At 42.3% G+C, this 27,078-nt stretch overlaps 1 protein-coding gene across 1 annotated transcript in view; it reads right to left on the reverse strand.

The window, feature by feature from the left end:
- MAGI2 (membrane associated guanylate kinase, WW and PDZ domain containing 2) overlaps positions 1 to 27,078 on the reverse strand; it is a gene marked incomplete at its 5' end in the record, with an annotated part of 504,420 nt that overhangs the window by 62,546 nt on the left and 414,796 nt on the right. Inside the window, 3 exons of the mRNA XM_083366234.1 lie at positions 2,958 to 3,147; positions 4,746 to 4,777; positions 23,180 to 23,815. Coding sequence (XP_083222360.1) covers positions 2,958 to 3,147; positions 4,746 to 4,777; positions 23,180 to 23,815 — 858 coding nt within the window. The remainder of the gene's footprint in view (positions 1 to 2,957; positions 3,148 to 4,745; positions 4,778 to 23,179; positions 23,816 to 27,078) is intronic.

The following is a 27,078-nucleotide window of genomic DNA, read 5'->3' on the forward strand; positions in this document are numbered from 1 at the left end:
TTGAAAGGTCAGAAAAATAACACACGAAATTATTCTCCCATCGGAGAAGCGAGTTCTATCTCAGAGACCTCTATATCCAATTGGTGGACTTGTTGATACAAAACGGCATGACGTTAGAATCGAAAGGGAGGTCACTTACGTAGTTGGGCGAGATCTCATTTACACAATTGCGCCCTTCTGTTCTACAAGGAATTCTATTCTAATAACTTCCAGGGTATTACAATGTTATGCTTCAGGCACGCTTTCTGGGTTAAATTGGAAGGTTCTGGGGAAATGAGCGGGGGGGGGGGGGGGGTTGGACTAGAAGACCTCCAAGGTCCCTTCCCACCCTACTATTCTAGGTTCTGTGTAAATGACACTATGCCAGGAAATTTCTAGAAGCCTGGCAGTCTGACAGATCAGCCATCAATAGACACATAGACATTAACAGCATCTATAGACTATGCAAAAGAGACAATCAACCAGCCCAAAAGAGAAAAAAAAAAAGACTCCAGCACCTCTCCAATGAGCAATCAGCACTCAGATTAGCATATTAGCTCCACGGTCAACTTCAGACCAACAATCAAGTAAGCAACACCCCAATCAAGAAACTGCCACACAGCCATTAGTAAACAGCCCAACTACAGAATCCCTAAGACAGCCCCCACCCACACACAGGCAAGACACCAGAATATAAACAGACAGCAAACAGCACTCCTTGCTAGCACTGATGATGTTACCTAGTTGGGTAATGAAATGTCTGCAAGAAAACAACCAAGCTCAGAGAGCATCAAGGACCCCACAGTCTTTTTCCTTCCTCCTCCTCCTCCTCCTCCTCCTCCTCCTCCTCCTCCTCCTCCCACTCCCTTTTAGCAGTGTTGATGTTACCTAGTTTGGGTAATGAAACATCTGCAAGAAAACAAGCAAGCTCAGAGAGCACCATGGACCCCATGGTCTTCCTCCTCCTCCTCCTCCTCCTCCTCCTCCTCCTCCTCCTCCTCCCTTTCTTCTTCTCCACAAACCCCCACTGCCTTCTAGCACTGATGATGTTACCTAGTTAGGGTAATGAAACATCTGCAAGAAAACAAGCAAGCTCAGAGAGCACCAAGGACCTCCTCATTTCAACCCTGAGCTGCAAATATTCTCCTATCCACAACATCCTCATTCTTCCATGGAATACATCCCACTTTACAAAAGGAGAACCTTACACCAGGGGTCCCCAACGCCTGGTACCAGGCCGCGGCATGCCAGCAACCGGTCCGCACAAACAAGCAAAGCCCCATCTGTGGGATGCAGGCAGCACACAAAAACACGCACTCTCCGGTCCGCGGAAAAACCTCTCTCCACGGAACCGGAGAACCGGACCTTTGCCTTATAGGAACAGAAATGCCCTCACAAAAAGAGGATAAAACAATATTTTATGCCCACTCGTTATTGCAAATGCCGTATTCGTTTATCTGGTTTAATTTCTCTTTCTGTCTCTCTGTCTCTCCGTCTCCCTCATCTGTTCCGTTGACTGCAAAGTCAGCCAGACACTTTTCATCTGGGAATAACTTTTAAGGAGAGGGAAGCATAAGAGCCAGGAGGTGCAGAAAGATTTGAATTCCTGCAAATTGCAGAATGAATCACCCAGAAGCTCACAGAAGGGAAAACATCATTGTTTTCTCATGTTTATGATGGTCGCAGTGTCCTGGGGTCACGTCATCCCCTTTTGCGACCTTCTGACAAGCAAAGTCAATGGGGAAAGCCAGATTCATTTACCAACCGTGTTACTAATTTCACAAGTGCAGTGATTCACTTATTAACGGAGGCAAGCAAAGTTGTGAAATGGGGGCAAGATTTGCTTAACAGCTGTCTTGCTTAGCAACAGAAATTTTGGGCTCAATTGTGGTCATAAGTTGAGGACTGCCTGTATAGGAAGACTGCTATAATGTCACCCCTAGTCCTTCTCTTCATTAGACTAAATATTCACAGTTCCTGCAATTATTCGTCATCTGGTTTAGCCTCCTATATATATGGCCTCTATGAACCTGTATATATAACAGACTAGTTGGAAACATTTTCATAATCTTAATCTAAAGCAATGGCATCATTTTCAAGTAAACACTGGGGAAAAAATCCACAAAAACATTCTGTACGCATAAAGCAAAGGCAAACTGCATTGTGAAACCATTCCGACATTTAGTGGACTATGATAGTCTATGACCATTATGAAGACTTTTGATTTAACTGCTGAAGGGGGGCTCAAAGCAAGCAATCTCCACAAAGCGCCAATTTACACAAATGCAAATGTTGAACATCAGCAGAAATGGCTGTTGCATCTATTGGAACTAAATGTTCATGTATTTTGTGCAACAACTATAGTCAACCAGTAGATGGCAGTGTTTCTAAGTTTGTAGTTTCATTCTTGGTATACTTTTCTCTGTATATAGTTTTCTGCTTCCTTCTAGCAGTTAAGCAGAAAAGCACATGTGGACTGTGCACTATCTGTTCTGTAGGGCTATACATAGTATATTTCTAACAGTATTGCCCCCCCATAAGTTCCTACTGAAACTAATCATGAGGGGTACTTTCAGCAAATTTAAGAAAATGCACGAAGCTTTTCTTTTTTTCTCCTCCTGGTATCCATAATAAATAAAATTGTTAGCTGGTTTACAATGAGTTACAACGCTCAATTCCACGGGGGCCAATTTGAGTGTCCTACAGGTGCTTTTTTGAAAGGCAACTAGACTTTATTTCTCCTTGAAGAGATTTCGTTTCTCACCCAAGTAGCTTCTTCAGTTCTGATCGAAGAATTGAGCTGAAGAACTGAAGAAGCTTCTTGGATGAGAAGTGAAACCTCTTCAAGGAGAAGCAAAGTCCAGTTGCCTATTTTAAAAAAGCACCTTTGGGACAACCAGGACCTGAATCACTGAGAATCTCCATAGACATTTGAGCATTCAAGGTCTCTGCAGAGGTGGGCCATGGCTTCCACTTACGCCTACTTTCATAAATAGCTCGTGATTTCTCATACAGCTCATATGGGTCAGGCTTTCTCGGGTCAAAGGCCTCTGTTGAATCGGGGAAAGAGCTTCTGTGAAGGGCTGGTGGGAAGGGAATATTCTGTGGCACAGCTGGAGCAGATAAACTTGTCTGTGGACTGCCTTGATTTTCCCATTTTTCCATCATCTACAATAAATAAAAGAAAACAAGACCTTCAGAACTTGCAGATAAACTCCATAGCTTTTTTCTTTCTCAATCAGGTTACACCCTCTTGCTGTTTGGCAAAATAATATCTTCTATGGTACATAATTCTCCTGCTATAAAAAAATATAAGTTGTCTGGATGTATGGGAACCACGTGCCATGCTCTCCAATTGGTCTTAAAGGGTATACGAAAATTTGAATTGTGATCTCTTTTTTATAGCGGCTTGCATGCAACTCCGTGTCCAGAGATACTGGCTGAAATTAAATTTGGGATTTGGGCTGCGGTTATTTAGTCCGGCTTGGTCTTGTTAGATCAATTCAAGTCTTCCTGGAAGAAAGTTAGAGAGAGATCTCACTTCTTGTAGCCTATGAGTTGAACATTAAGAGCGATAGGCATTCCTTCAATTATTTGGTCATGTGTCTCCCCAATATCCCTGCCATTTTTAAGAACAACATTTTTGGGAAGTGGTTTGTCCTTGCGTTGCTCAATGATTGGGTCAAATTGAACAAACTGGCTTCATACCAAGGTACGCCCAGATATTCGCAGTCTCCAAGGTCTTACAATCCACTGGTTCAATTTTGGAGAATTTTTTTATCTCAACCTTAATTGATTTAAACCTCTTTTAATCTTCTATTTATTGAACCTTTCTCTGCCTCTCTTCCTCTCCCTTTCTCATATACACCCACACCTACACCCACACATATCTGTCTGTCTACTATCGATCTACTTATATATCTCTCTCATCCCTCTACAATATCTCTCTATATCTATATCTATATTTATCATCTATCATCTATTTATCTACTTATCTCTCTCTTTATCTCTCTATCTGTCCACAGTATTATCTCTCTATTATATCAGGGGTCTTCAAACTTGGCACTTTTAAGACTTGTGGACTTCAACTCCCAGAATTCCTCAGCTATCATGGCTGGTTGAAGAATTCTGGGAGTTGAAGTCCACAGCTCTTAAAGTTGGTAAATTTGTAGACCCCTGATCTATATATTTATCCCCTATCATTTATCTATTTATCAACTTATTTCTCTCTCTATCCCTCTATCCTTCTACATGTACAGTATTATCTATCTATATCTATATCTATATTTATCATCTCATTTATCTAGTTATCTAGTTATCTCTCTCTCTCCCCTCTATCTCTCTATAGTATTATCTCTACATTTATATTCATCATTTATCTGTATCTTCTCTCTCTCTCTCTCTCTCTCTCTCTCTCTCTCTCTCTCTCTCTCTCTCTCGTCTTTTAATTGGTTTTTGAGCGCACATTTGCCAAGTAGCCATGTCTCCACATGGACAGTGGGAAGCAAATGGCGACTAATTTTTACAGCAAACGTATGTGTACGTTGCTTCATAGATCAGTATCACTAAATCCAGTAAGAAATACTTGCTTTCAAGTCAACAAGTATATGTATATGATCAAATACCTTTACTGACGTATCAGATTTATATTCCTATATTTGGCAGTAGGGTACCCTAAAAATCTTACAATGCAGGTTATTGTTTTGTGCAAACATTATGTTCTCCTCAGCAAAGTTCAGTTTGAAACAAAACAAAACAAAACTTACAGGCTTTGGAGTTTTCCATGGTGAAAAGAATCCTAAAAAAAAAAAGAAAAAAGAAAAAAGGAAAAAAAGTAATGAGAACTCAAATATGATTAATTTGTCACAATCCTTACCAACAATCTTTACCTCCATTTCTATGCCTTACAAAAAAAAAAGCGATCGCATCTTGTCAGCCAATACCGCAACAGAACATACGGAAAAAGATTATTTCATACTCAACTCTTTTCACATTTAAAAACAATTGTCAGAGATAAATTTCCACATTACAAAAAATAAATTTGAAAGGGTTTTTTAAAAATAAAATAAAAAAAAATCCCTAATTACTACAGTCAAAAGCTATTATCACCAGTGTTTTTCCTAGCTTAATACATTATCTATCTATATCTGGATGACTGCCTGTGTGTTTATCTGCAGTATCTCCAAATATATAACTGAAGATGAATGAGAAGGATCTTGGAATCCTAGCGGACAAACACTTAAATATGAGCCAGCCAAAAAAGCCAACACAGTCCTAAACTGCATTAATAGAGGGATAGAATCAAGAGCACGTAAAGTATTAGTACCACAATATAAAGCCTTAGTAAGAAACACTTGGAATATTGCTTCCAGTTTGGGACACCATGATATAAAAAATACGTTGAGACTCTGGAAAGAGTGCAGAAAAGAGCAACAAAGAGAATTAGGGGGCTGGAGGCTAAAACATATGAAGAACAGTTGCAGGAATTGGGTTTGTCTAGTCGTGAAAAGGGGAGACATGATAGCGGTGTTCCAATATTCGAGGAGCTGCCCCAAAGAAGAGGGAGTCAAGCTATTCTCCAAAGCACCTGAGGGCAGGACAAGAAGCAACGGATGGCAACTAATCAAGGAGAGAAGCAACCTAGAACTAAAGAGAAATTTCCTGACAGTTAGAACAATTAATCAGTGGAATGATTTGCTTCCAGAGGTTTTGCGTACGCCAACACTGCAGATTTTTTTAAAGAAGAAATTGGACAAGCATTTGTCTGGAATGGTGTAGGGCAGGCATAGGCAACCTTGGCTCTTTTATGACTCGTGGACTTCAACTCCCAGAATTCCTGAGCCAGCCATGCTGAGGGAAAAAGGAGAGGTTTCCAAGCTGAGCCATGCCGGCTCAGGAATTCTGGGAGTTGAAGTCCACGAGTCATAAAAGAGACAAGGTTGCAACCCCTGGTATGGGGTTTCGTGCCTGGGCAGGGGGGTTGCTTTTAAGGAAAGACTGGACTGCCACTTGTCTGGAATGGCATAGGGTCTCCTGCTCAAGGAGGGGAATGGACTAGAAGACCTCTAAGGTCCCTTCGAACTCCGTTATTCTGTTACATTCTGACTGGCCTAAATAGCTCATCTAGATTTCATAAATGTAGCATTGATCCAAAATGTCACAATCAAACTATCATTTTTTTTCATTTATAGTATCATTGATTTATACCCTCATATCCTTCCTCTGGCAATATTTCTTGGGGGGGTTGGACTAGAAGACCTCCAAGGTACCCTTCCAATCCTATTATTTTGTTTTCTATGATTCCCCAGTGAGGCTGTGGCAGGTTGGAGGTGGCTGATGGAGAAGTACCCCACCTCCTTCCTGCGTACACCTGGCTCCTTCCCTCTCCATCCTGGTTAATTTTATTGTAACTGCATTTTTAAATTTAAGACCTTTATTTATTCTTTTAATGTTCTGTACTGCATTTTATTCAATGCCTGTAAAACGGCCCAGAGTCGCTTTGGCAAGCTGGGTGGCACATAAAAATGTTGATACGTAAAAGGTTTTTAATAGTGTAAGATGCCTAAATATAGATTATCCACCAGAATGACAAAGTGCACAGTTACCCAAACACTAACTCAATCTTTTTTTTATGCTTACCTTTGTAAAAGCAGAATCCAATTTAAATTTCCTAGCCTCGGTCTCAGCCTAGAAGAAAGACCTACACTACACGTAACAAACAGCTGGATCTTCCTTTACTGCCACACAACGTTTATTTCTTTTCATGTTAGAATGGAGTAGCGTAACAAATCCTCCAGCTTTGCAGTGTTACAAGGCTGCTTTGAAGTATTGTTTGCATTTCATAGGGTTCACAAACCTAGTGAACAGGAAGAGTCTTGTACACAGAAACAGGAAACCAACTTTTGGGTTATGTTAATCCTATAATTTATTTTTGAAGCTGAGTATGAAAAAATCCCAATCTTTTACTGATACCTTACTCTCTATTTACAACCATCCATCCATCCATCCATCCATCCCTATCTATCTATCTATCTATCTATCTATCTATCTATCTATCTATCTATCTATCTATCTACGTACCTACCTACCTACCTACCTACCCACTCATCTATCTATCTATCTATCTATCTATCTATCTATCTATCTATCTATCTATCTATCTATCTATCAATCATCTATCTATCTATCTATCTATCTATCTATCTATCTATCTATCTATCTATCTATCTATCTATCTATCTATCTATCTATCTACGTACCTACCCACTCATCTATCTATCTATCTATCTATCTATCTATCTATCTATCTATCTATCTATCTATCTATCTATCTATCTATCTATCTATCTATCTATCTATCTATCATCTATCTATCTACATCTCTATCTCTCTCCGTCCCCTCCTCTCATCTTCTATTTTTTAACCACCCATTACCGTCACAGAGGGACTCTATTTCTATGTGCATCTTTTTTTTAAAAAAAAAAATAGTTCCCTGAAGACATTATATACAGATGTACGTTTTGAAAATTAGCTATCCACGTATTCCAGAACACTTGGGTAAATAAGAGCTTGAAATAGTTAGATGGTGCTCTCTAAGCTTGGTGATTTTCTTGCAGAGGTTTCATTAGCAAACTAGGTAACATCACCAGTGCACTGATGTTAACTAGTTTGGGTAATGAAACATCTGCAAGAAAACTACCAAGGAATCAATAGCTTAATTCAACCCTGAGCTACAAATAGTCTCTTTTATAGACAATTAGATCTATTGCAGGACCTGTGGTCTTCCATATTGTTAGTCCTACTAGGTGATACTGTAACGAGAGCTCTTTGAAGTTGTACTAAGTAGGCAGAAGGTAGAAAGCAACAAGTGTGATACTCTAATCTGTTGATTTCATTCAATGGAAGCTGGGCAAACACAGGTCTCTCTAACTAAAGGTTAGAAAGCATTTTCCAGCACATTGTTGTGTAGCTGGATTGTTTTATGGCTCCTATCCACCCTTCCTGGTCTGGAGGCATCACAACTGTTAGGCCCAAATATTCCAGAGAGTTGGGTCAATAGATGTCCCTTGTTTTCACATCACTTGTCACAACTGAATCGAACGTTATGGATTTTATTGTCTTTCGCCACAGGGAACATCTCCCACAACGCTGCCTTAATTAAACTGTCTGAAGAACAGGGCAAGGATCTTTCCTGAAAAATGAACAGATGGTATTCTGGCCCTTTCCTGTGGCATAATTGAATCTCAGTAGGAGTTTTGGAAATCCTGAGTAAGGTGACTTTTATTTAATTTAAGGGCAAACTTCTCCCAAAATGATTTCATGTTATTCAGTTTGGGTGTCAGCACCGATTCCATGTTCAAGTGGAGAAATTAAACATACTTGCACACTCATCAGCTCTGAAATAAATTGCTTTCGAATGTAAAGTTTCTGGAAAGGTTGTGGAGAAAACGCCTCAAGTCTCTGAAGGAGACTTCCCAGAAAATGTGGACATTCAGGGTATTGGCATAAATTGCCTCTATGGCAGGTGTGTGTTTGTAGAAGAGCAGGCAGAGGTAGGGGGCAGAGTTAAGGGAGTCATCAGCCTAGAATCATTACATGGTCACAAATGGTCCAAGTTCAACACTTCTTGAATTCTGTTGACGTTTACCTGGCTCCAATTTTATTATTATTATTATTATTATTATTATTATTATTATTATTATTATTATTATTATTATTATTATTATTATTATTTTAATTAAATTTATATGCCGCCCTTCTCCCTAAGGACTCAGGGCGGCTCACAACAATAAAAAATAAAAAAACATAGAATACAAAGATTAAAAAAGAGTTAAACAATAAATAAAGAAATAAAGGACAATTTAAGCCGATAAAAACCAAATTTAAAAAACCATGATCAATGTAGCACTGAACTTTAGTTGACTAGATTCTTGTATATGAGCTTGAATAGTAAATCTTAATGGATGGTCTGGTTCTTTGTGCCTGACCATGCTTTCCATACGTAAGAGCTTGGCAGCTTTCATTTATTTTTCTTTTTTATTCATTTATTTGGGAAATTTATATGGCTGTCTCTTCGCTCACAGTGACTCTACATGGCTTACAAGCAATAAAAACACTGCCAACAAAAGTGCGTATAGTCAAGGCCGTGGTCTTCCCAGTTGCAATGTATGGCAGTGAAAGTTAGACCATAAAAAAGGCTGAGCGACAAAGAATTGAGGCCTTTGAACTCTGGTGCTGGAGAAGACTCCTGTGAGTCCCTTGGACTGCAAGGCGATCAAACCGGTCAGTCCTAGAGGAGATCAACCCCGAATGCTCTTTAGAAGGCCAGATCCTGAAGCTGAAACTCAAATACTTTGGCCACCTTATGAGAAGGAAGGACTCACTGGAGAAGAGCCTAATGCTGGGAAAGATTGAGGGCAAGAGAAGAAGGGGACGACAGAGAATGAGGTGGCTGGATGGAGTTACTGAAGCAGTAGGCATGAGCTTAAATGGACTCCAGAAGATGGCAGAGGACAGGAAAGCCTGGAGGAACGTTGTCCATAGGGTCGCGATGGGTCGGACACGACTTCGCTACTAACAACAGCAACAACAGAAAATAAAAAAACAAAAAACAATAACTTCCCTTTCCCCCCCTCCCCGGTGACAACAACGTGGTCAAATGAGTCATTTGATAGGCTCCATCCCACTCCAGGTTGCCCAGGCCTGCTGGCCAAAGTCTTACAAGGGCCTTACAAAAGTCTTACAAGGGCCTTACAAAAGAGTGTCAAAGTGGGGGCCAGTCTTCATTTTGAAAGGATGATATTCCAAAGGGAGGGAGCCACCAGATGTACCTCCTTCGGGACGGGCCCACGACATTCCTTGCCTCCCTGCTCTAGTGGGTCAGGGGGATGTAACCAGCAGGAGATGGTCCCTCAGATTTATCCCATTGTGTCATCAGCACATGGTTTGTTAAAAGTTCCTCCCCTGATCCAACATGTTAGCTGTAGCCAGTCACGACTTTATCCTGTTGGTGGCCATTAGGCCATCCTCTCTCCTGCTCTTGCAACCTTGAGGCAAGACTGAAGGGGCTCCTATGAAACTGCAGTTCATCTAGATGAGATGGTCCTGTTTGGGATACTTTCTTCTGAACGAAAGGCAAGGATGGGAGGCTCCACCAAGACCACTCCCACCAACGCTGATAGGACAAGCCGCGAGGATACGAAATGAGAGCAAGCCTCTCTCCCTTCTAGCACCGAGGATGTTAGCTAGTTGGGTAATGAAATATCTGCAGGAAAACAACCAAGCTCAGAGAGCACCAAGGAGCCCACAAAGCTACAAATATTCTCTCTTGTCCATATCGTAGGACAGTCCATAAGTATAAGGAGCTACTACGATTGTTGGCTGAACAGGTTCAAAACTAGCCAGAGAAATGATTGAAGCCTGGGAAATGGGCCTCCTGTTAGTCAATAGATCGTTGATTTACCACAGCCTATATCAGGAACTTAAGAGCCAAGGGCACAAGGAAGTTACAATTAATGGCTAAATAACCAGCCATCAACACTCCAATTAACAATTAAAAGCTATAGCCAACCAGGAACCATGTAAATACAATGTGTACAGCAGCCCAATGCACGTGTGTGTGTGTGTGTGTGTGTGTGTGTGTGAGAGAGAGAGAGAGAGAGAGAAAGAGAGAGAGAGAGAGAGAGAGAGAGAGAGAGAGAGAGAGAGAGAGAGAGAGAGAGAGAGAGAGAGAGAGAGAGAGAGAGAGAGAGAGAGAGAGAGAAAAGATCCCTAAGGGTCTAAAAACGGAGTAGAGATTTCACCAATCCATTAATTGCCAGAATTCTTCTCAAGCTAGATAAGGGTGGCTTGACCAGTTATCAGTTAAATAAATCTACAAACGGTTGTCTCTTCTGTTCTTTTTTCCCCCTTAATCCCATCTTCTCATATCTAAACTTTAAACAGCTGGATGACAGTTACACTACAAAGAAATCCACAACACGTTAATTCCTTGTAGCCACCTAGTGTTGGTCTGCATGGAATATAAATCCTTCACACCATCCAGTCAGAGCTGAAGAAGCTTCTTGGATGAGAAGGGAAACGTCTTCAAAGAAAAAAACAAGAAAGTTCTCTTGAAAAAAGCACCTTTGGGATAACCATGACCTGGATGACTGAGAATCTCCATAGCCATCCAGCTAGTTGTTGTAATAATAAACAGTGAAATGCAAAAATATTACGATCTCTCTGGCCCTTGATTTTTTTCTTTTCTTTTCTTTTCTTTTCTTTTCTTTTCTTTTCTTTTCTTTCTTTCTTTCTTTCTTTCTTTCTTTCTTTCTTTCTTTCTTTCTTTCTTTCTTTCTTTCTTTCTTTCTTTTTCTTTCTTTCTTTCTTTCTTTCTTTCTTTCTTTCTTTCTTTCTTTCTTTCTTTCTTTCTTTCTTTCTTTCTTTTCCTTTTGCAAAACATAGTGCATTATTATAGAGCCTTGGTGGAGCAGTGGGCTAATGCCTCCCTAAGTAACACCAGATGCCTGCAATTAGTGCAGGTTCGAGTCCCACCAGGCTCAAGGTTGACTCAGCCTTCCATCCTTCTGAGGTAGGTAAAATGAGGACCCAGATTGTTGGGGGCAATTAAGCTGACTTTGTAATAATGCCGCTTGGGGGGGGCGAAAGCCCTAATAAGCAGGCATATACATAGAATGAAGGCTACTGCTAAGCTTGTAAGCCGCCCTGAGTCTTCGGAGAAGGGCGGGATATAAATGTAATAAAAATAAATAAATAAATAAATTATATATTGATTATTCATTACAGGGCAGCCTTTGGGACAAAACCTACACGTTGATTAAAAAAAAAGGGGGGGTGTCACTTCAGGTATGGATTTGTCATTTTTTTTCTCTCTTAAAGAACACGGACACCAATGTCTTCATTGATAGTTGCTACATAAAGATTAGAGAAAGGATTATCACTCGTTTGTAATATTTTGTGACTGCGCAGATTAGCATTTTCACTTTTTTTTTTTATCAACTCCTGTAAGTCTACATTCTGCAGGTAATGTGCATGGAGCCACCAGACAAGAATAGACATTTCCTGGTTGTTTTCAAAGTGACTTTATTTTTTATTTAAAAAGCAAAAACAAAAAGAGGCTGGCATTTTGATATGAATGTCGCCACCAAACTCTTCTCCACTTAACCTGTCATGTTTATGCACGGTTGCTCCGTTCCTGTTAGCAGTGGCGTAGCGTGGGTTGTCAGCACCCGGGGCAAGGCAAGTAATTTGCGCCCCCTAACCGCACGCCTGGCACCCCCCCTCCACAGTGGGCGGCGACCCAGCGGCTCGGATTGGATTCGCACAGCCAGCACTGCAGTGAGAGAGAGTAAGTGAGCCAGGCAGGGGCAGAGAGCTGCGAGTGCGAGCGCCCCCCCAGATGTTGCGCCCGGTGCGGCCGGCCCCCCCTGCACCCCCCACACTACGCCACTGCCTGTTAGGAGGAGTCATTTCCATTTTGTTAGCCGTGTCTTTCAAATCCAAAGAGGCCGAACATTTTCTCTTTCAAAGACAGACAAAAAGCAACCTCAGAGGAAGCGGGAAAATAGTTATTCCTTGTTTTATTTTTCTTCTTTCTTTGGATTGATGTTAAATTCTTAGGATCTTGTTGGGAGGTTTTGTTATAATGCATTTTCATATATTTGTGCCAAATAAATCTCTCTTTCTTTCGTCTGTCTGTCTGTCTGTCTGTCTGTCTGTCTGTCTGTCTGTCTATCTATCTATCTATCTATCTATCTATCTATCTATCTATCTATCTATCTATCTATCTATCATCTCTATTTATCTGTTTCTATCTCTATCATCTGTCTCTATCTATCTATCTATCTATCTATCTATCATCTATCTATCTATCTATCTATCTATCTATCTATCTATCTATCTATCTATCTATCTATCTATCATCTCTATTTACCTGTTTCTATCTCTATCATCTTTCTCTATCTATCTATCTATCTATCTATCTATCTATCTATCTATCTATCTATCTATCATCTCTATTTACCTTTTATCTCTATCATCTGTCTCTATCTATCTATCTATCTATCTATCTATCTATCTATCTATCTATCTATCTATCTATCTATCATCTCTATTTACCCGTTTCTATCTCTATCATCTGTCTCTATCTATCTATCTATCTATCTATCTATCTATCTATCTATCTATCTATCTATCTATCTATCTATCTATCTCTTCTTTGTGGCTACCCCTCAAATATTGGAACATTGCTATCATGTCACCCCTCATCCTTCTCTTCATTAAACTAGACATACCCAATTCCTGCAACTGCTCTTCGTATGTTTTAGCCTCCAGTCCCGTGATCATCTTTGTTGCTCTTCTCTGCACTCTTTCCAGAGTCTCCAGAGGCAACTAGACTTTCTTGTTTTTCTTCCATCCAAGAAGCCTCTTCACCTCTGACTGGATGGTGGGGAAATGAAAGGATTTATACTCCTTGCAGACAGCCGGTCATTTGCATTATTTTAGACAGTCATTGAGGCCACCTGAAGGTTTATCTGTGTCGTCGGTTTCACCGGAGTGCTGCAAATGGGTGTGGAGCCTTCTTGGAACTGTTGAAAGGATTTGTGTTGTAGACTGGAGATAGTTGATGCCGTATCCCTCCACCCTCTGTTGAGAGAGGGCTGTTCAGTTTTGACCTAGACGGCCTCTTTGACCCCCTCTTTCAAACCATATAAACAAGAAAGTCCAATTGCCTTGTGAAAAAGCATCTTTGGGACATCTATAACCTGGATGACTGAGAATCTCCATCTTGGGTAGTTAAAAAGTCAGCAAACAGCACTGCCTAAACTTATATAAACAGCCCAGTCTTCCAAACCAACGTCAGCATAAATTAGCAAAATCTGGGATGCCAAGAAATTGCTATAGACGTATCTATTCAGATATACCTTCTCTGCACCAAGTAGCAAGCTACAGGGCTATTCACGTACAGTGTGACTTCGCCAAACGTACGCGGAAAATTATTCAGGTAAAAAAATAGGAAGATTTCTTTATGTCCATTAAGTTCAATTTGGAAGAAGAGTATTCCAGATTTGTCACTTAGACAAACACGTAAGGGTCTTTTCATTTTGTTTGGGAAGATCACATTGCATTCTACCTGTAATCAGTCCTTACAAGTACAGGCCAGGAATTGGGTGATAATTAAAATTAACTTCTTTAATCACAGTAGAAGGTAAAAAAATAAGAGAACCTCGCGCTTTTCAACTTCCGACCTGAAAGCCTTCCTTTTCTAATGACGATGACATTAAGTATAATTCAATTTCTATTTTTAACAGATGGTTCAGATTGGTGTTGATCTAATCAAAGATGTGTTTTTATATATTTAAAGGGACTTATTTACCATAAGTTAATTTTCTTAACAATCTCAATTCACCCACCCAGAGTTATTTATCCTATAGAATGGAATGGAATGGAATGGAGTGGAAGCTAGGAAGCAAGATCTCAAGAAACCAAGAAATCCTGATGTGTACAGGTAGTCCTCAACTTACAACAATTTGTTTAGTGACCGAAGTTACAATGGCACTGAAAAAGGTGACTTGTGACTGTTTTTCATACTTACAATGGTTACAGCATCTCTATCGTCCCATGATCAAACTGGCTCATATTTATGATGGCTGCAGTGTCCGGTGTGTGTGTGTGTGTGTGTGTGTGTGTGTGTGTGTGTGTGTGTGATGTGATTTTCCCCCTTTTTCAAACTTCTAACCAGCAAAAGTCATTCACTTAGCAATTGTGGTGAGAAAGGTCGTGAAATGGGGCAAAAGCCACTTAACAGCTGTTTGACTTTGTGAGCTCACTCAACTTTGGGCTCCAATTGTAGTCGTAAATCGAGCCATAACATTTTAGTGATCGCCGCATTTCTGCAAACCTGGTAATAAAAATAATATTCAAACTTTTCTGCGCTTGTTTTTCATTCCCACCTTCGATAATAGCATGAGTGGAATGACTTGTTTCAACTTGTCCTCTGTTCCGGCAACGGACAAATTCCCTGTCATACTAATTTTCACTGACAGTATGTGAACCATCACACTAGGATTTGTTGCTAGGATTTCAATAAAATAAGGGGTGCATCCCTAACCTTAACCCACTAGCCGTCTTCCAGAATAACAGAGCTGGCAGGGACCTTGGAGGTCTTCTAGTCCAACCTTCTGCCTCAAGCAGGAAACCCCTATACCACTTCAGACAAATGGCTGTCCAGTCTCTTCTTAAAAATCTCCAGTGATGGATCACCCACAACTTCTGAAGGCAAACCGTTCCACCGATTAATTGTTCTAACAGTCAGGAAATTTCTCCTTTGTTCTAGGTTGCTTCTCTCCTTGCTTAGTTCCCATCCGCTGCTTCTGTTGTGATTCAGGGTCAGCCTGTGCGTTCAGCAGTTGGGTCGGACGACTCAGAGGAGGAGGAGGGGGGTGTTGAAGACCTTGCTGAGGGGGTTGAAGATCTTGCTGATGATAGCCCTCAGGCAGGCCCCTCCCACTTGGTCATGACGGAGACCCAGCTGTGTGAGCCTGACAGTGTGGATGAAGATGACCCACAGCTGGCCCTGTTCAAGGACGCCCGACGCAGGAGGCAGTCAAGTAGGAGTAAACAGAGGAAGGCAATGGGGCTTCTCGGAAGGAGGCAGAGAGAAGCCACGCCCTGAACTCTTTATAAGGGGAATGTGTGGGGAGGGCTGGTTTGCTGAAAGCAACCGCTCGGATAGTGTTTCAAAGCTCCTGTATCTTGGTTCATGTCTTGTTTGTTTTTGTAGTAATAAATTTGGCAGACGTAATTCCAGCCTCTTGCCGTTTGTAAAGGGGTTGCCTTTTCTGCAGGGCCAGTAGCAGGCTGGTACAGAACAGCTTCTTATCCTGCCTTCAGGTGCTCCGAGAGTAGGTTAACCCCAGTGGTGGGATTCAAATATGTTCTCTGTGTGGATGCCGCTTCCGGAAGTCCATTGTGGACCTGGGCACAAAAAATTAGCTACCAGTTCTGCTGAACTGGTGCGAAACGGCTGAATCCCACCACTGGTTAACCCCCTCTTCTTTGTGGCAGCCCCTCAAATATTGTAACACTGTTGTCCTGTCACTCCTAGTCCTTCTTTTCATTAAACTAGACATAGCCACAATTCCTGCAACTTTCATATGTTTTAGCCTCCAGTCCCTTAATAATCTTAGTGTAAAGCGGTATTAACACTTCACGTGATTGGGACCTGAGGTGAATCAAGTCAGGCGCAGAATTAAGCCAAGTTCAAGCCATTGTTGACTAAGGAAAGCTTCCACGCTAATGGAGCAGACTCAACCACAGGCGGCAGGTATGGTATTTTTTGTTGCTGTTGTTATTGTTTTTGATACTCGCTACTTGTGTGTCGGTTCCTTTGCTGCTAACAAGAGGATCTCATTTTCCTCATACACCGCAAAGAGGGTAGAAAGAGAGGGTAGAAAGAGAAGATGGTTTTTGTGGCAGGGGCAGGCACGTGCGGGTGCACAAGCACCCCTTTCTCCCGTGAGTGAGGCCGAGGGCACCCATGACGCCAGCGCGAGTGAGACCCCGAGCGTTTGCAAGAAACCCTGAGCGCTCGCACGATATTGTGGCCTGTCGCCTGCCGGAGGACTCCGTGGCCGACTCAGAGGAGGAAGCACAGGAGTGGGCATCGGGCCCAGTGTCAGGGCCATCTGAAAGCTACGATGGGGACGAAGGAATAGAGCTGTTGCAGCCAGGGACAGAGCCGTCTGCCAGAACCCAGATGGAAAGACTGAGACCTCCATTCCTTGAGGCGAGTGATTCAGGAGAGGAGGATCACACGGGGCCAGTGATTGGTGCACGGGCACGGCGGAGGCTGAGGAGAGGAGAACAGTGAGAGGCTACGGGCCCATCTTCGGGACGGAAGAGTCACCGCTGCTAACAAATCCCCACCTTCAGCTGTAGATAAAAGGCAGGGGCGGAGAACAGTATGTGTGACCTTGCTGGTCAACCACTTCTATTTGAAACTCCTGATCCTGGTTTGTAAACTTGCTGGAGTTCTCCTCGAATCCTGTGGCGCTGGGAGTCGGAGTGCCTTCTGAGAGCATCCGTGTGTCTTATGTTGGAAAAGAGCCAGCTTGCCTGAAGGACTCTTGCTGCAAAAGCATGGTGAGAGACTGAGATTAACTCTGGGTGTTTGGGAGACCCCCCTGCAGGGGAAAAGGGAGCGAGCTCTGTTGTTTGGAGGCCACTAAAGACTTGAACAGAGACGCAGTGGCTCAGTGGGTTAGGACACTGAGCTTGTCGATCAGAAGATCGGCAGTTTGGTGGGTCAAATCCCGAGTGCTGCGTAGCAGAGCAAGCTCCTGTTACTCGTCCCAGCTTCTGGCAACCTAGCAGTTCGAAAGCACGTAAAAATGCAAGTAGAAAAATAGGGACCACTATGGTGGGAAGGTAACAGTGTTCCGTGCGCCTTTGGTGTCTAGTCATGCCGGCCACATGACCACGGAGACGTTCTCGGACAAGTGCTGTCTCTTCGGCTTTGAAACGGAGATGAGCACCGGTCCCTAGAGTTGGAAACGACTAGCATGCATGTGCGGGGGAATCTTTACCTTTACCTTAAAGACTTGAACAGGCGGCCATGTGAAACTGCTGGCGTTCCTGAATAAAAACAACGTTGGTGCGTCTGTTGTGTTTGGGGAGTCGGGACAGAACACACCATTGGGGCCCCAAGCATTTGCAATGCTCATGTGAGTGGGGCCCCTATTGCCCATGATGCTTGCACGAGTGGAGATATGTGCTCACACATGTGTGTGCATCAGCCAGTCACTCATGAGGCCCAGTCGCGAATAGGCTACAGACTGGTAGCAGAGTGCGGCCCACAGGTTGGGGACCCCTGCCCTAGAATATAAACTGAGATCAAATCCCCCCTCCCTTCTAGCACTGATGATGTTACCTAGTTTGGTAATGAAACGTCTGCAGGGATGACAGAGGGCACCCAGGATCCCACTTTTAAATCCTTCTCGTCGTTTGCTTTCCAAATGTGGTTGAAGTATGTTTTGGAAGAGACTTCAGCTCACGCTGAAGACAATCATTCAGGAAGCAATTTGAGCGAGTGAAATAATGAAAACCTTTCTCCCACAAGTGTCGTATTTACCAGTCGCGGGAAGATAATGTGCCAACTTCTTCCCTGTTTTGAAAAACCAATTTGAAGAGAAGTGATTTGACAAGAGCAGTTGTCATGACGTGAGAGATACAGAATAAAACAGCAATTAAAAAGGGAATAATCTGGCAAGGGGAAAAGGTATCATCAGAAAGACTGGAGCAAAACAAAACAAAACATTAATTCATTAATCAAACGAACAGAGATCCTTTCCAGAAGAGACGATTAGAAGCTTCCCTATCTCAGTCTTGACAATTCTTGTATTTTTTTTTTCTACAGTGACCGAAAATTAACAAGAGTAAATTAAAAATGTTCCTTTGCCAAGGCGGGATGTGGTAGATGGCAAACACAAATGACAAAAGCCCTGTTGCATTGTAAGCTCCACTTTTTTGTCTGGGTGTTGTGATGGCGTGTAAAAGAGGCGGAACTTCTGTTGTGTTTTGCTTTTTCCTTTTGACCAAAGGCATCCAGAGGAGATCAGCTAGCTTGCTGCAATGAATACAAATGTGTCAATGAGGTTTCCCCCCCCCACTTTGTAAGAGCCAAAATATGTCATAATAAGATTTACAAAAGCTTGTCCAGGAGACAAAAATTGTGCAAAGAGCTCACGAGTTGGGAGGGATACTAACTAAAATAGCGATTAAATGGTGTGTGTTTTTTTTTGAAGAAAATATATTATTAGGCCTTCAAAGTTAGAAGAGAAAGAAAGAATTAAAAACCTTTTGTGGACGAATTATTTTAATACAACAGAATATGATAAAAATGGGGGTTTCTTTTCAAATTAATTAGGTGGAAGCTAGGAGGAAGAGACTCTATTTCAACCCTTTGTAAGGCAAAATTCTAATAAATTTAATGACGAAGAGAACATGACCTCGGATATTGAAAGGACTTGTTTGACGCTCAGAATTAAAACAAAAGGACAGTTTTGTAGCCTGCAGTTTAGGAACGTGGAAAGTTATAGATAAATGAGAAAGGAAAAAAAAGGAACGTCGCAAGGATTTTATGCTATTTTTTTTTACTATTGTTCTTTTAGTTAAGTTTATGAATTGTTAACCTAGGGATAAAATTGATAGGGAAGAGGAGACAGATCAACATAACATTCTGCCTCGTATTAGATAAAGATGACTTATTTAACCCTTTGCTCCAAAAGAGTTTAGGAAAACCGGAATGGGCAGCTGAGAGCGGAATTGGATAAACAGGGGGTCAGATTATTCTCCAAAGCAGCAGAAGGCAACACAAGAAACAATGCATGGAAATGAATCAAGGAGAAAACCAACCTAGAACTAAGGAGAAATTTCCTGACGGTGAGAACAATTAATCATTGGAACAATTTGCCTCCAGAAGCGGTGGATGCTCCAACACTGGAAGTCTTTAAGAAGAGACTGGACAGCCATTTGTCTGAAATGGTACAGGGTTTCCTGCCTGAGCAGGGGGTTGGACTAGATGACCTCCAAGGTCCCTTCCAGAATAACTCTGTTATTCTCTAATTCTGTTCAACTGAGAAACGGGGGAAGAGACAGGAATAATGGGGAAAAGGGGATAATTAACCAGAGAAGACTTCCCCTCATTAATTCAATTGTAAAATTAAGTCACCACTATTGGTTTGTACAATAGATGCATTTTGACACTTAACATTTCTGATAACCAAGACAGGAAGAACAGAAGCACAATGCACAACTGAGTGCAGATATCAACAGATGATAGATGGAAGAGTCAGCAAAAAAGAGCTAAACTTTTTGCAAGTATTTAGGATCTTTCAACCCCTTTGTGATTATGTTAAGGAAATACTATACATATTACACAGGCAAGGATCAACGACTAAGCTGGTGTTTCAGGACTTCCACGGATGAACTATAAATGAGTCCACTTATGACCATCAATCAGTGACTCAATCAGTCCTTCAAAACAGACCTGGAAGGGACCTTGGAGGTCTTCTAGTCCAACCCCCTGCTCAAGCAGGAGTCCCTATACCATTTCAGACAAATACTTGTCCAGTCTCTTCTTGAAAACCTCCAGTGGTGAAGCACCCACAACTTCTGAAGGCAAGCCTTTCCAATCATTAATTGTTTTCACTGTTGTTGTTGTTAGTTGCGAAGTCGTGTCTGACCCATCGCGACCCTATGGACAATGTTCCTCCAGGCCTTCCTGTCCTCTACCATCTTCTGGAGTCCAGAAGATGGTTTTCACTGTTAGGAGGAAGTTTCTCCTTAATTCCAGGTTGCTTCTCTCCTTGATTAGTTTCCATCCATTGTTTCTTGTCCTGCTCTCTGGTCCTTTGGAAAATAAGTGGACCCCCCCTCTTCTTTGTGGCAGCCCCTCAAATATTGGAACACTGCTATCCTGTCACACCTGGTCCTTCTCTTCGTTAAACTAGACATACCCAATTTCAGCAACCGTTCTTCATATATTTTAGCCCCCAGTCCCCTAATCACCTTTTTACGATACACAATGGAGCCCAAAATTTACATGGCTAAGCGAGAAACGTGTTAAATGAGTTTTGCCCCATTGTACAACTTCTCTTGCCACGGTTGTTAAGGGCATCTCCGCAGCTCATAAGTTAGTAACCCGGTTGTTACGTGAATCTGGCTTCCCCACTGACTCTGCTTGTCAGAAGGTCACAAAAGGGGGTCCCGTGATCCTTGGATGCTGCAACGGTCCTAAATATGAACCACTCGGCAGGCAATTTTGATCCTATTGACCTTGGGGATGCTGCAGCGGTCATATGTACGGAAAATGGTCAAAAGTCCCTTTTTTCAATGCCGTTGTAACTTCGAACAGTCGCTCAATCAACTGTTTTAAGTCAAGACCACCCCTCTTATTAGTTTGCAGGATGTTAAACAAGCCATCCAAAGTCCCTTTATTGTTTCTCGAGAATTGTAGACAGGAACAGGATTCCTTTTCCTCTGCGAGTAGGTTCGATTAATTTTAATTCCTCAAGATAGCTTCTAATTAAATTTAATCTGTAGTAATTGTTTATAAGTGACTTATGGATGTGAGCATTCATGCCAGCCGGGTAAGGGTAAAAATCTGAAACTAATCATCCAGTTAGAGCAGGGGTCTTCAAACTCGGCCCTTTGATGACTTGTGGACCTCAACTCCCAGAATTCCTCAGCCAGGCACGCGTGCCTGGCTGAGGAATTCTGGGAGTTGAAGCCCACAAAGTCATAAAAGGCCCAAGTTTGAAGACCCCCTCCCAGAATTCCTCAGCCAGGCACGCTGGCTGAGGAATTCTGGGAGCTGAAGTCCACAAGACATAAAAGGGCCAAGTTTGAAGACCCCTCCCAGAATTCCTCAGTCAGGCACGCTGGCTGAGGAATTCTGGGAGTTGAAGCCCACAAGTCATAAAGGGGCCAAGTTTGAAGACTCCTCCCAGAATTCCTCAGCCTGGCACGCTGACTGAGGAATTCTGGGAGTTGAAGTCCACAAGTCATAAAGGGGCCAAGTTTGAAGACCCCTCCCAGAATTCCTCAGTCAGGCACACTGGCTGAGGAATTCTGGGAGTTGAAGCCCACAAGTCATAAAAGGCCCAAGTTTGAAGACCCCCTCCCAGAATTCCTCAGCCAGGCACGCTGGCTGAGGAATTCTGGGAGCTGAAGTCCACAAGACATAAAAGGGCCAAGTTTGAAGAGCCTGAGTTAGAGAATAGTCTCAAAGTTAAGGCATCATCTACATGATATAAATATGGGTGCTTATTTTATGTACAGCGAGTTTCTGCACATGTTCTTTGCTGGTTTGACTGAGCGATCTGTTTGATCAGTCCACAAGTGAAAAAAAACCACACACATTTAAGTAGCGCAGTGTGAAACAACTTGTATAGGCAATCCTCGACTTAAAAGAGTTTGTTTAGTGACCGCTCCAAGTTACAACGTTCCATTTTTCACAGTCACAACCCTTGTCGCATCCTCAGGGTCATGTGATCAACATTCAGACACTTGCAACTGACTCGTATTTATTAGGACGGTTGCAGCGTCCCAGGATCAGAAGATCCCCCTTTTGGCACCTTTAACGAGCAAAGACAATGGGGGAAGCCAGATTAATTTAACAACCTTGTTGCTAACTTACCAACTGCAGTTATTCACTTAACAACGGTGGCAAGAAAGGCCGTAAAATGGGGAAATAGTCATTTAAGAAACGTCTCACTTGGCAACAGAAATTCTGGCCTCAGTTATGTTTGTAAGTTGAGGATTACTTATAGTGTATTATGATCAAATATTACACCAAACAAAACGACACGAATATCATAATTTTCACGTACACATGTGAGTGCTTCATGGGAGTATTTAATAAAACAGAGGGAAGGAGAATTTATAATATTGCGTTTTGCCTACGTTTGCATTTTTTTTTAATTTACTGTGTTTAAGAACATGGTGGCTGGACACCCTTAAAACTGACTCCAGCCACAGCATAGAAAAACTAAAAGAAGTAGACCCAACGGCGTTTTTTCAAGAGGCAACTGGACTTTCTTTGTTTTTCCTTGAAGATGTTTCACTTCTCATCCAGGAAGCTTCTTCAGTTCTGCTTGAAGAAAAGAATTGAAGAAGCTTCTTGGATGGGAAGCGAAATGTCTTCAAGGAGAAACAAAGTCCAGTTTCCTCTTGAAAAAGCACTTTGGGACCACCATGACCTGGATGATGGAGAATCTTCATAGACATCAAAGAAATAGTACAAGAGACCAGGCCCATGGAGTCGTCAAAAGTAGGATATGACTGAATGGATAACATCGTCACCATTGTGATCACCATCATGATCACCATCATCATCATGATCACCATCATCACCATCATCATGATCGCCATCATTGCCATCATCATCACCATCATCACCATCATGGTCACCATCATCACCATCATGATCATCACCACCACCATCATCATCATCATCACCATCATGATCACCATGATCACCATCACCATCACCATGATCACCATCATGATCACCATCACCATCACCTACTATATTTAAGGAGGTAGCTTTCTTCTATTTCATAACACACTGATATAGGAAGCACATTTTAAAACTTTCACACAAATTAATGTAATTGAGTAGACTTTCCAGACTTACCTCCTCTGTGGATAAACAAAGAAGTCTCGCTTCCAACCGGACATTCTTTAAGTATGTCCACTACTTCGGCATGGCTCATGTTCTGTACATTCTGCTGGTTGATCTCGACAATGAGGTCACCTTCACATAAACCAGGGCACCCCTGAACATCTAAGATTTGCTTCACCCTCTGTCCTGTGGGACTGTCTGCTATGGTGAAGCCAAAGCCCTGGGCCCCTTTCACAATGGTTAAGGTCATGAGTTCAGCTTGAGTGGCTCCTGACGAGGCCATGGAGATGTTGTCATCATGGAGGGGTGGTGGGAATGTGCTATCAAGCTGACTCTCTGCTGCAATGGAATGCAGGGAATGTGGCGGCCGATCTGTTATATCCGGAACAGACTGGGAAGTTCTAGAAATGTATTCCAAATAGGTTTCATAGTTATGTCTTCCATTGATGACGACAGGAGGCCTCTCCATCATGGTGAGTGGTGGCACTATGCTGTTGGCAGGATCTTCAGGGTCAAAGGGCAAAGGGTATCCACGACATAGCACCAGGTTGACGCTCTGACCGATGGGAACAGACTGGAAGAGTTTGACGACGTCCGCGTGGGTATGTCCAAGGACGCATACTTCATTAATGTAGACAATAACATCACCTAGAAACAACAACAATGTGAGATACAGTCATCTTGTCTTAAGATAACAACTATGTTGCAGCTACTGAGATAATTGTTTAAAATGAAAGGGAACAATAGAGGTACTTCTTGACTTACAACCAAAATTGACCCCACAATTTCTGTTGCTAAGTGAGACATTCGTTAAGTGAGTTTTGCCCCATTTTACACACTCTCTTGCTATACTTATCAAGTGAATCACTGCAGTTGTTAAGTTAGTGACACGGTTGTTAAGTGAATCTGGCTCTAACTTTGCTTGTCCGAAGGTCACAAAAGGGGATCACGTGACCCCGGGATACTGCAACCGTCATAAATATGAGTCGGTTCCCAAGTGTCTGAACATTGATCACATGACCGCGGGGATGCTGCAGCGGTCATAACTGAAAAACAGTCATCCCATTTTTCAGTGTCGTTATAATTCTGAGCGGTCATTAAACAAACTGTTGTAAGTTGAGGACCACTTGTAGAAAAAAAATTGGTCCTTGAATATTGCCTCAGAGATTTAACTCCACGTTTATAGCTATTTTCAAGTGGAAAACTACATTGCGCGGAAAGAAGGCAATGAAGAGAAAAATGTCATTTTTCCACTATATACCCAGAGTTGCGGCTTTGGTTTTTCTTCACAGCTGCAACCCAATTTTTTCCAAGGTTTGCTATGGAAATTAATATTTAGACACATCTTCTAAAGAGGCATAGGAAACAGGAGCCCTTGTCGTTTTACACGGGACGTCACCATTTCTTTTCACAGCCAAGTTTCAATTGTTTGTCTTCTCAGTATAAACGCAACGCCCAGCTGCCAAAAACATGCTCAGAGGCACTGCTTACGGTGTGACTGCCCACAAAAATCGCTACCAAGTTTTTCCATATCCCTGTGTGAAAATCGGGATAACGCCCAGGATCACACTTGCAAAATTGCTCTCAGATGAAGCTGCAGATACAACTTTATTTGTTACAGCTTATCAGAAACAGGCGCACACACCACAAGCTGTAATAGGTGTGGTTTTTTTTTTAAAGACAGTAAAATTGTCTACAGAACAAGGTGAAGAGGCAGATCGATAAGGCCAGGCTCGTACCCACGAATAATCTGCTCCGGGGCTGACCCACAAAAAACAACAACAACAACAAAAAAAAAACCCAGTGACAGAACATGACTTATTATCTGGAGCTGCTTTAAAACTATACCACTGTGTCATCAGCAATCTCCTGACCCCTGAACTGCGTTGAGAAATAGTGGTTTGGCTACTGACAGCTTCTTAATCTAAAGCGATGGCTTAGCGGCAACGGGGGTGGGGTGGGGTAAACCAAATCAACAAGACAAATGTGCAGGATTCGAAGCTTGCGAGAAACTCCAGAACCGAACATCAAGGCCTACAAGACATAATAATGTTAGTTAAAACTCGAGAGTGGTTTGTGGAGATATCTCAGTCATCCGGGCCACAGTTGTCTCAAAGCCTTCTTTCACTTCTCATCCATGATGCTTCATCGCTTTGGGCAGGATGGCCAATGGTGATGGAAGAATGGAGAGGTGGGGGCTGAAAGGATCACGGTTCTTGGCAGTCATCTGATCATTAGCACTCTCCCAGAGAGCTCTTGAGGCCACTTGGAGGTTTATCTGTGCTCTCGGGGTCCCCGGAAAAGTGCAAATGGCCGTGGGACCTTCTTGTAGCTGCTGAAAAGACTGTGTTGTAAAGAGGGGATGGGTGGTGTTGTATCCCTCCCCTTCTGTTGAGGCCTCCTTGACCCCTCTTTCAAACCAGAGGTCCTCTCTGTCCAAAATGTGGATTTTGCTGTCTTCGAAAGAGTGGCCTTTGTCTTTCAGATGCAGGTGGACTGCTGAATCTTCTCCTGACGGGTTTGTTCTCCTATGTTGCGCCAGGCGTTTGTGAAGTGGTCCTTTTGTTTCCCCGATGTACAGATCTGCGCATGTCTTGACTGCATTGTATTGCATGTATATCACATTACTCAGTTGGTATCTGGGTGTTTTGTCCTTGGGGTGGGCAAGCTTGTGCCTTAGGGTATTCTTGGGTTTCAAGTGTACACATGCGTTGTGTTGGTTGAAAATCCTCCCGAGCTTTTCAGATGTTCCTGCAACGTATGGAATGACAACGTTGCTTTGTTTCTTGTTCTCTACTTTGTCTATTATGGAGGAGCCCCTACTGTGTCTTTTTCTTGATTTGATGGAGGATTTGATAAAACCTGAGAGGTTTAGCCTATTACTTATTCCCCAATACGTGTCAATCATTGTCCACTTGCCTACACAAGCGGCTCAGCTTGATGAATAAACCCACGAAAATCTGGAAGCCTTCTAGTCCAATCCCCTGCTCAGGCAGGAGACTCTATGTCATTCCAGACAAGTGGCTGTCCAGTCTCTTCTTAAAAACTTCCAGTGTTGGAGCACCCACAACTTCTGGAGGCAAGTCATTCCACTGATTAATTGTTCTCAGTCCCAGGAAATTTCTCCTTAGTTCTAGGTTGCTTCTCTCCTTGATCAGTTTCCATCCATTGCTTCTTGTCCTGCTTCTGGTGCTTTGGAGAATAGGTTGGTCCCCTCTTCTTTGGGGCAGCCCCTCAAATACTGGAAGACTGTTATCATGTCCTTCTCTACACCAGATTAGACATGCCCAATTCCTGTAACCATTCTCCATATGTTTTAGCCTCAAGCCCCCTAATCATCTTTATTGCTTAACAGCTGCGGTAGAAAAGGGTCATAAAATCGGGTATGACTCACTTAAGAACGGCCTTGCTTAGCATTGAAAATGAGTGCTTGCAAGCCAAGGACTATTCTATATTATACCTTGTTCAGAGAACCAGCTGATGTTTCGTTAAATCTGCTGAGACAGGAGAGCAGTAACTCAGCCCATTGTTGTAAGCAGAGTTTTCTCCTGACTTGAAGAAAGTTGGTGCGCCCTTTTCACCAAACATCAGCCATTAAAATGGGATCCTAGTTTACATTTTTATTACTCTTTCCTACATGTAGATAAAACAATGTTTTGATTTGCCGGAAAAGATAGCTGCTGAATAACAATGAAACACAGATATACTGTGTACAGAGCCACTGTTTTTTATCTAGCTTTTTAACTTTTCTCTTCTCTTCTCTGTAAAGAGTCCTGGTTTGTATCCTGAGTCTCTCTCTCTGTGTGTATTTTAATTAAAAAAGCTGGCTTTTCAAAATTTGAGGGCTAAACCAGCATGCATCCGGTAATTACAAAGAAACAGATGTGGATTAGTTGATGAGGCTATTTCCA

This window comes from Vipera ursinii (genome assembly GCF_947247035.1).
Source record: "Vipera ursinii genome assembly, chromosome: 6".
Classification (NCBI taxonomy): Eukaryota; Metazoa; Chordata; class Lepidosauria; order Squamata; family Viperidae; genus Vipera; species Vipera ursinii.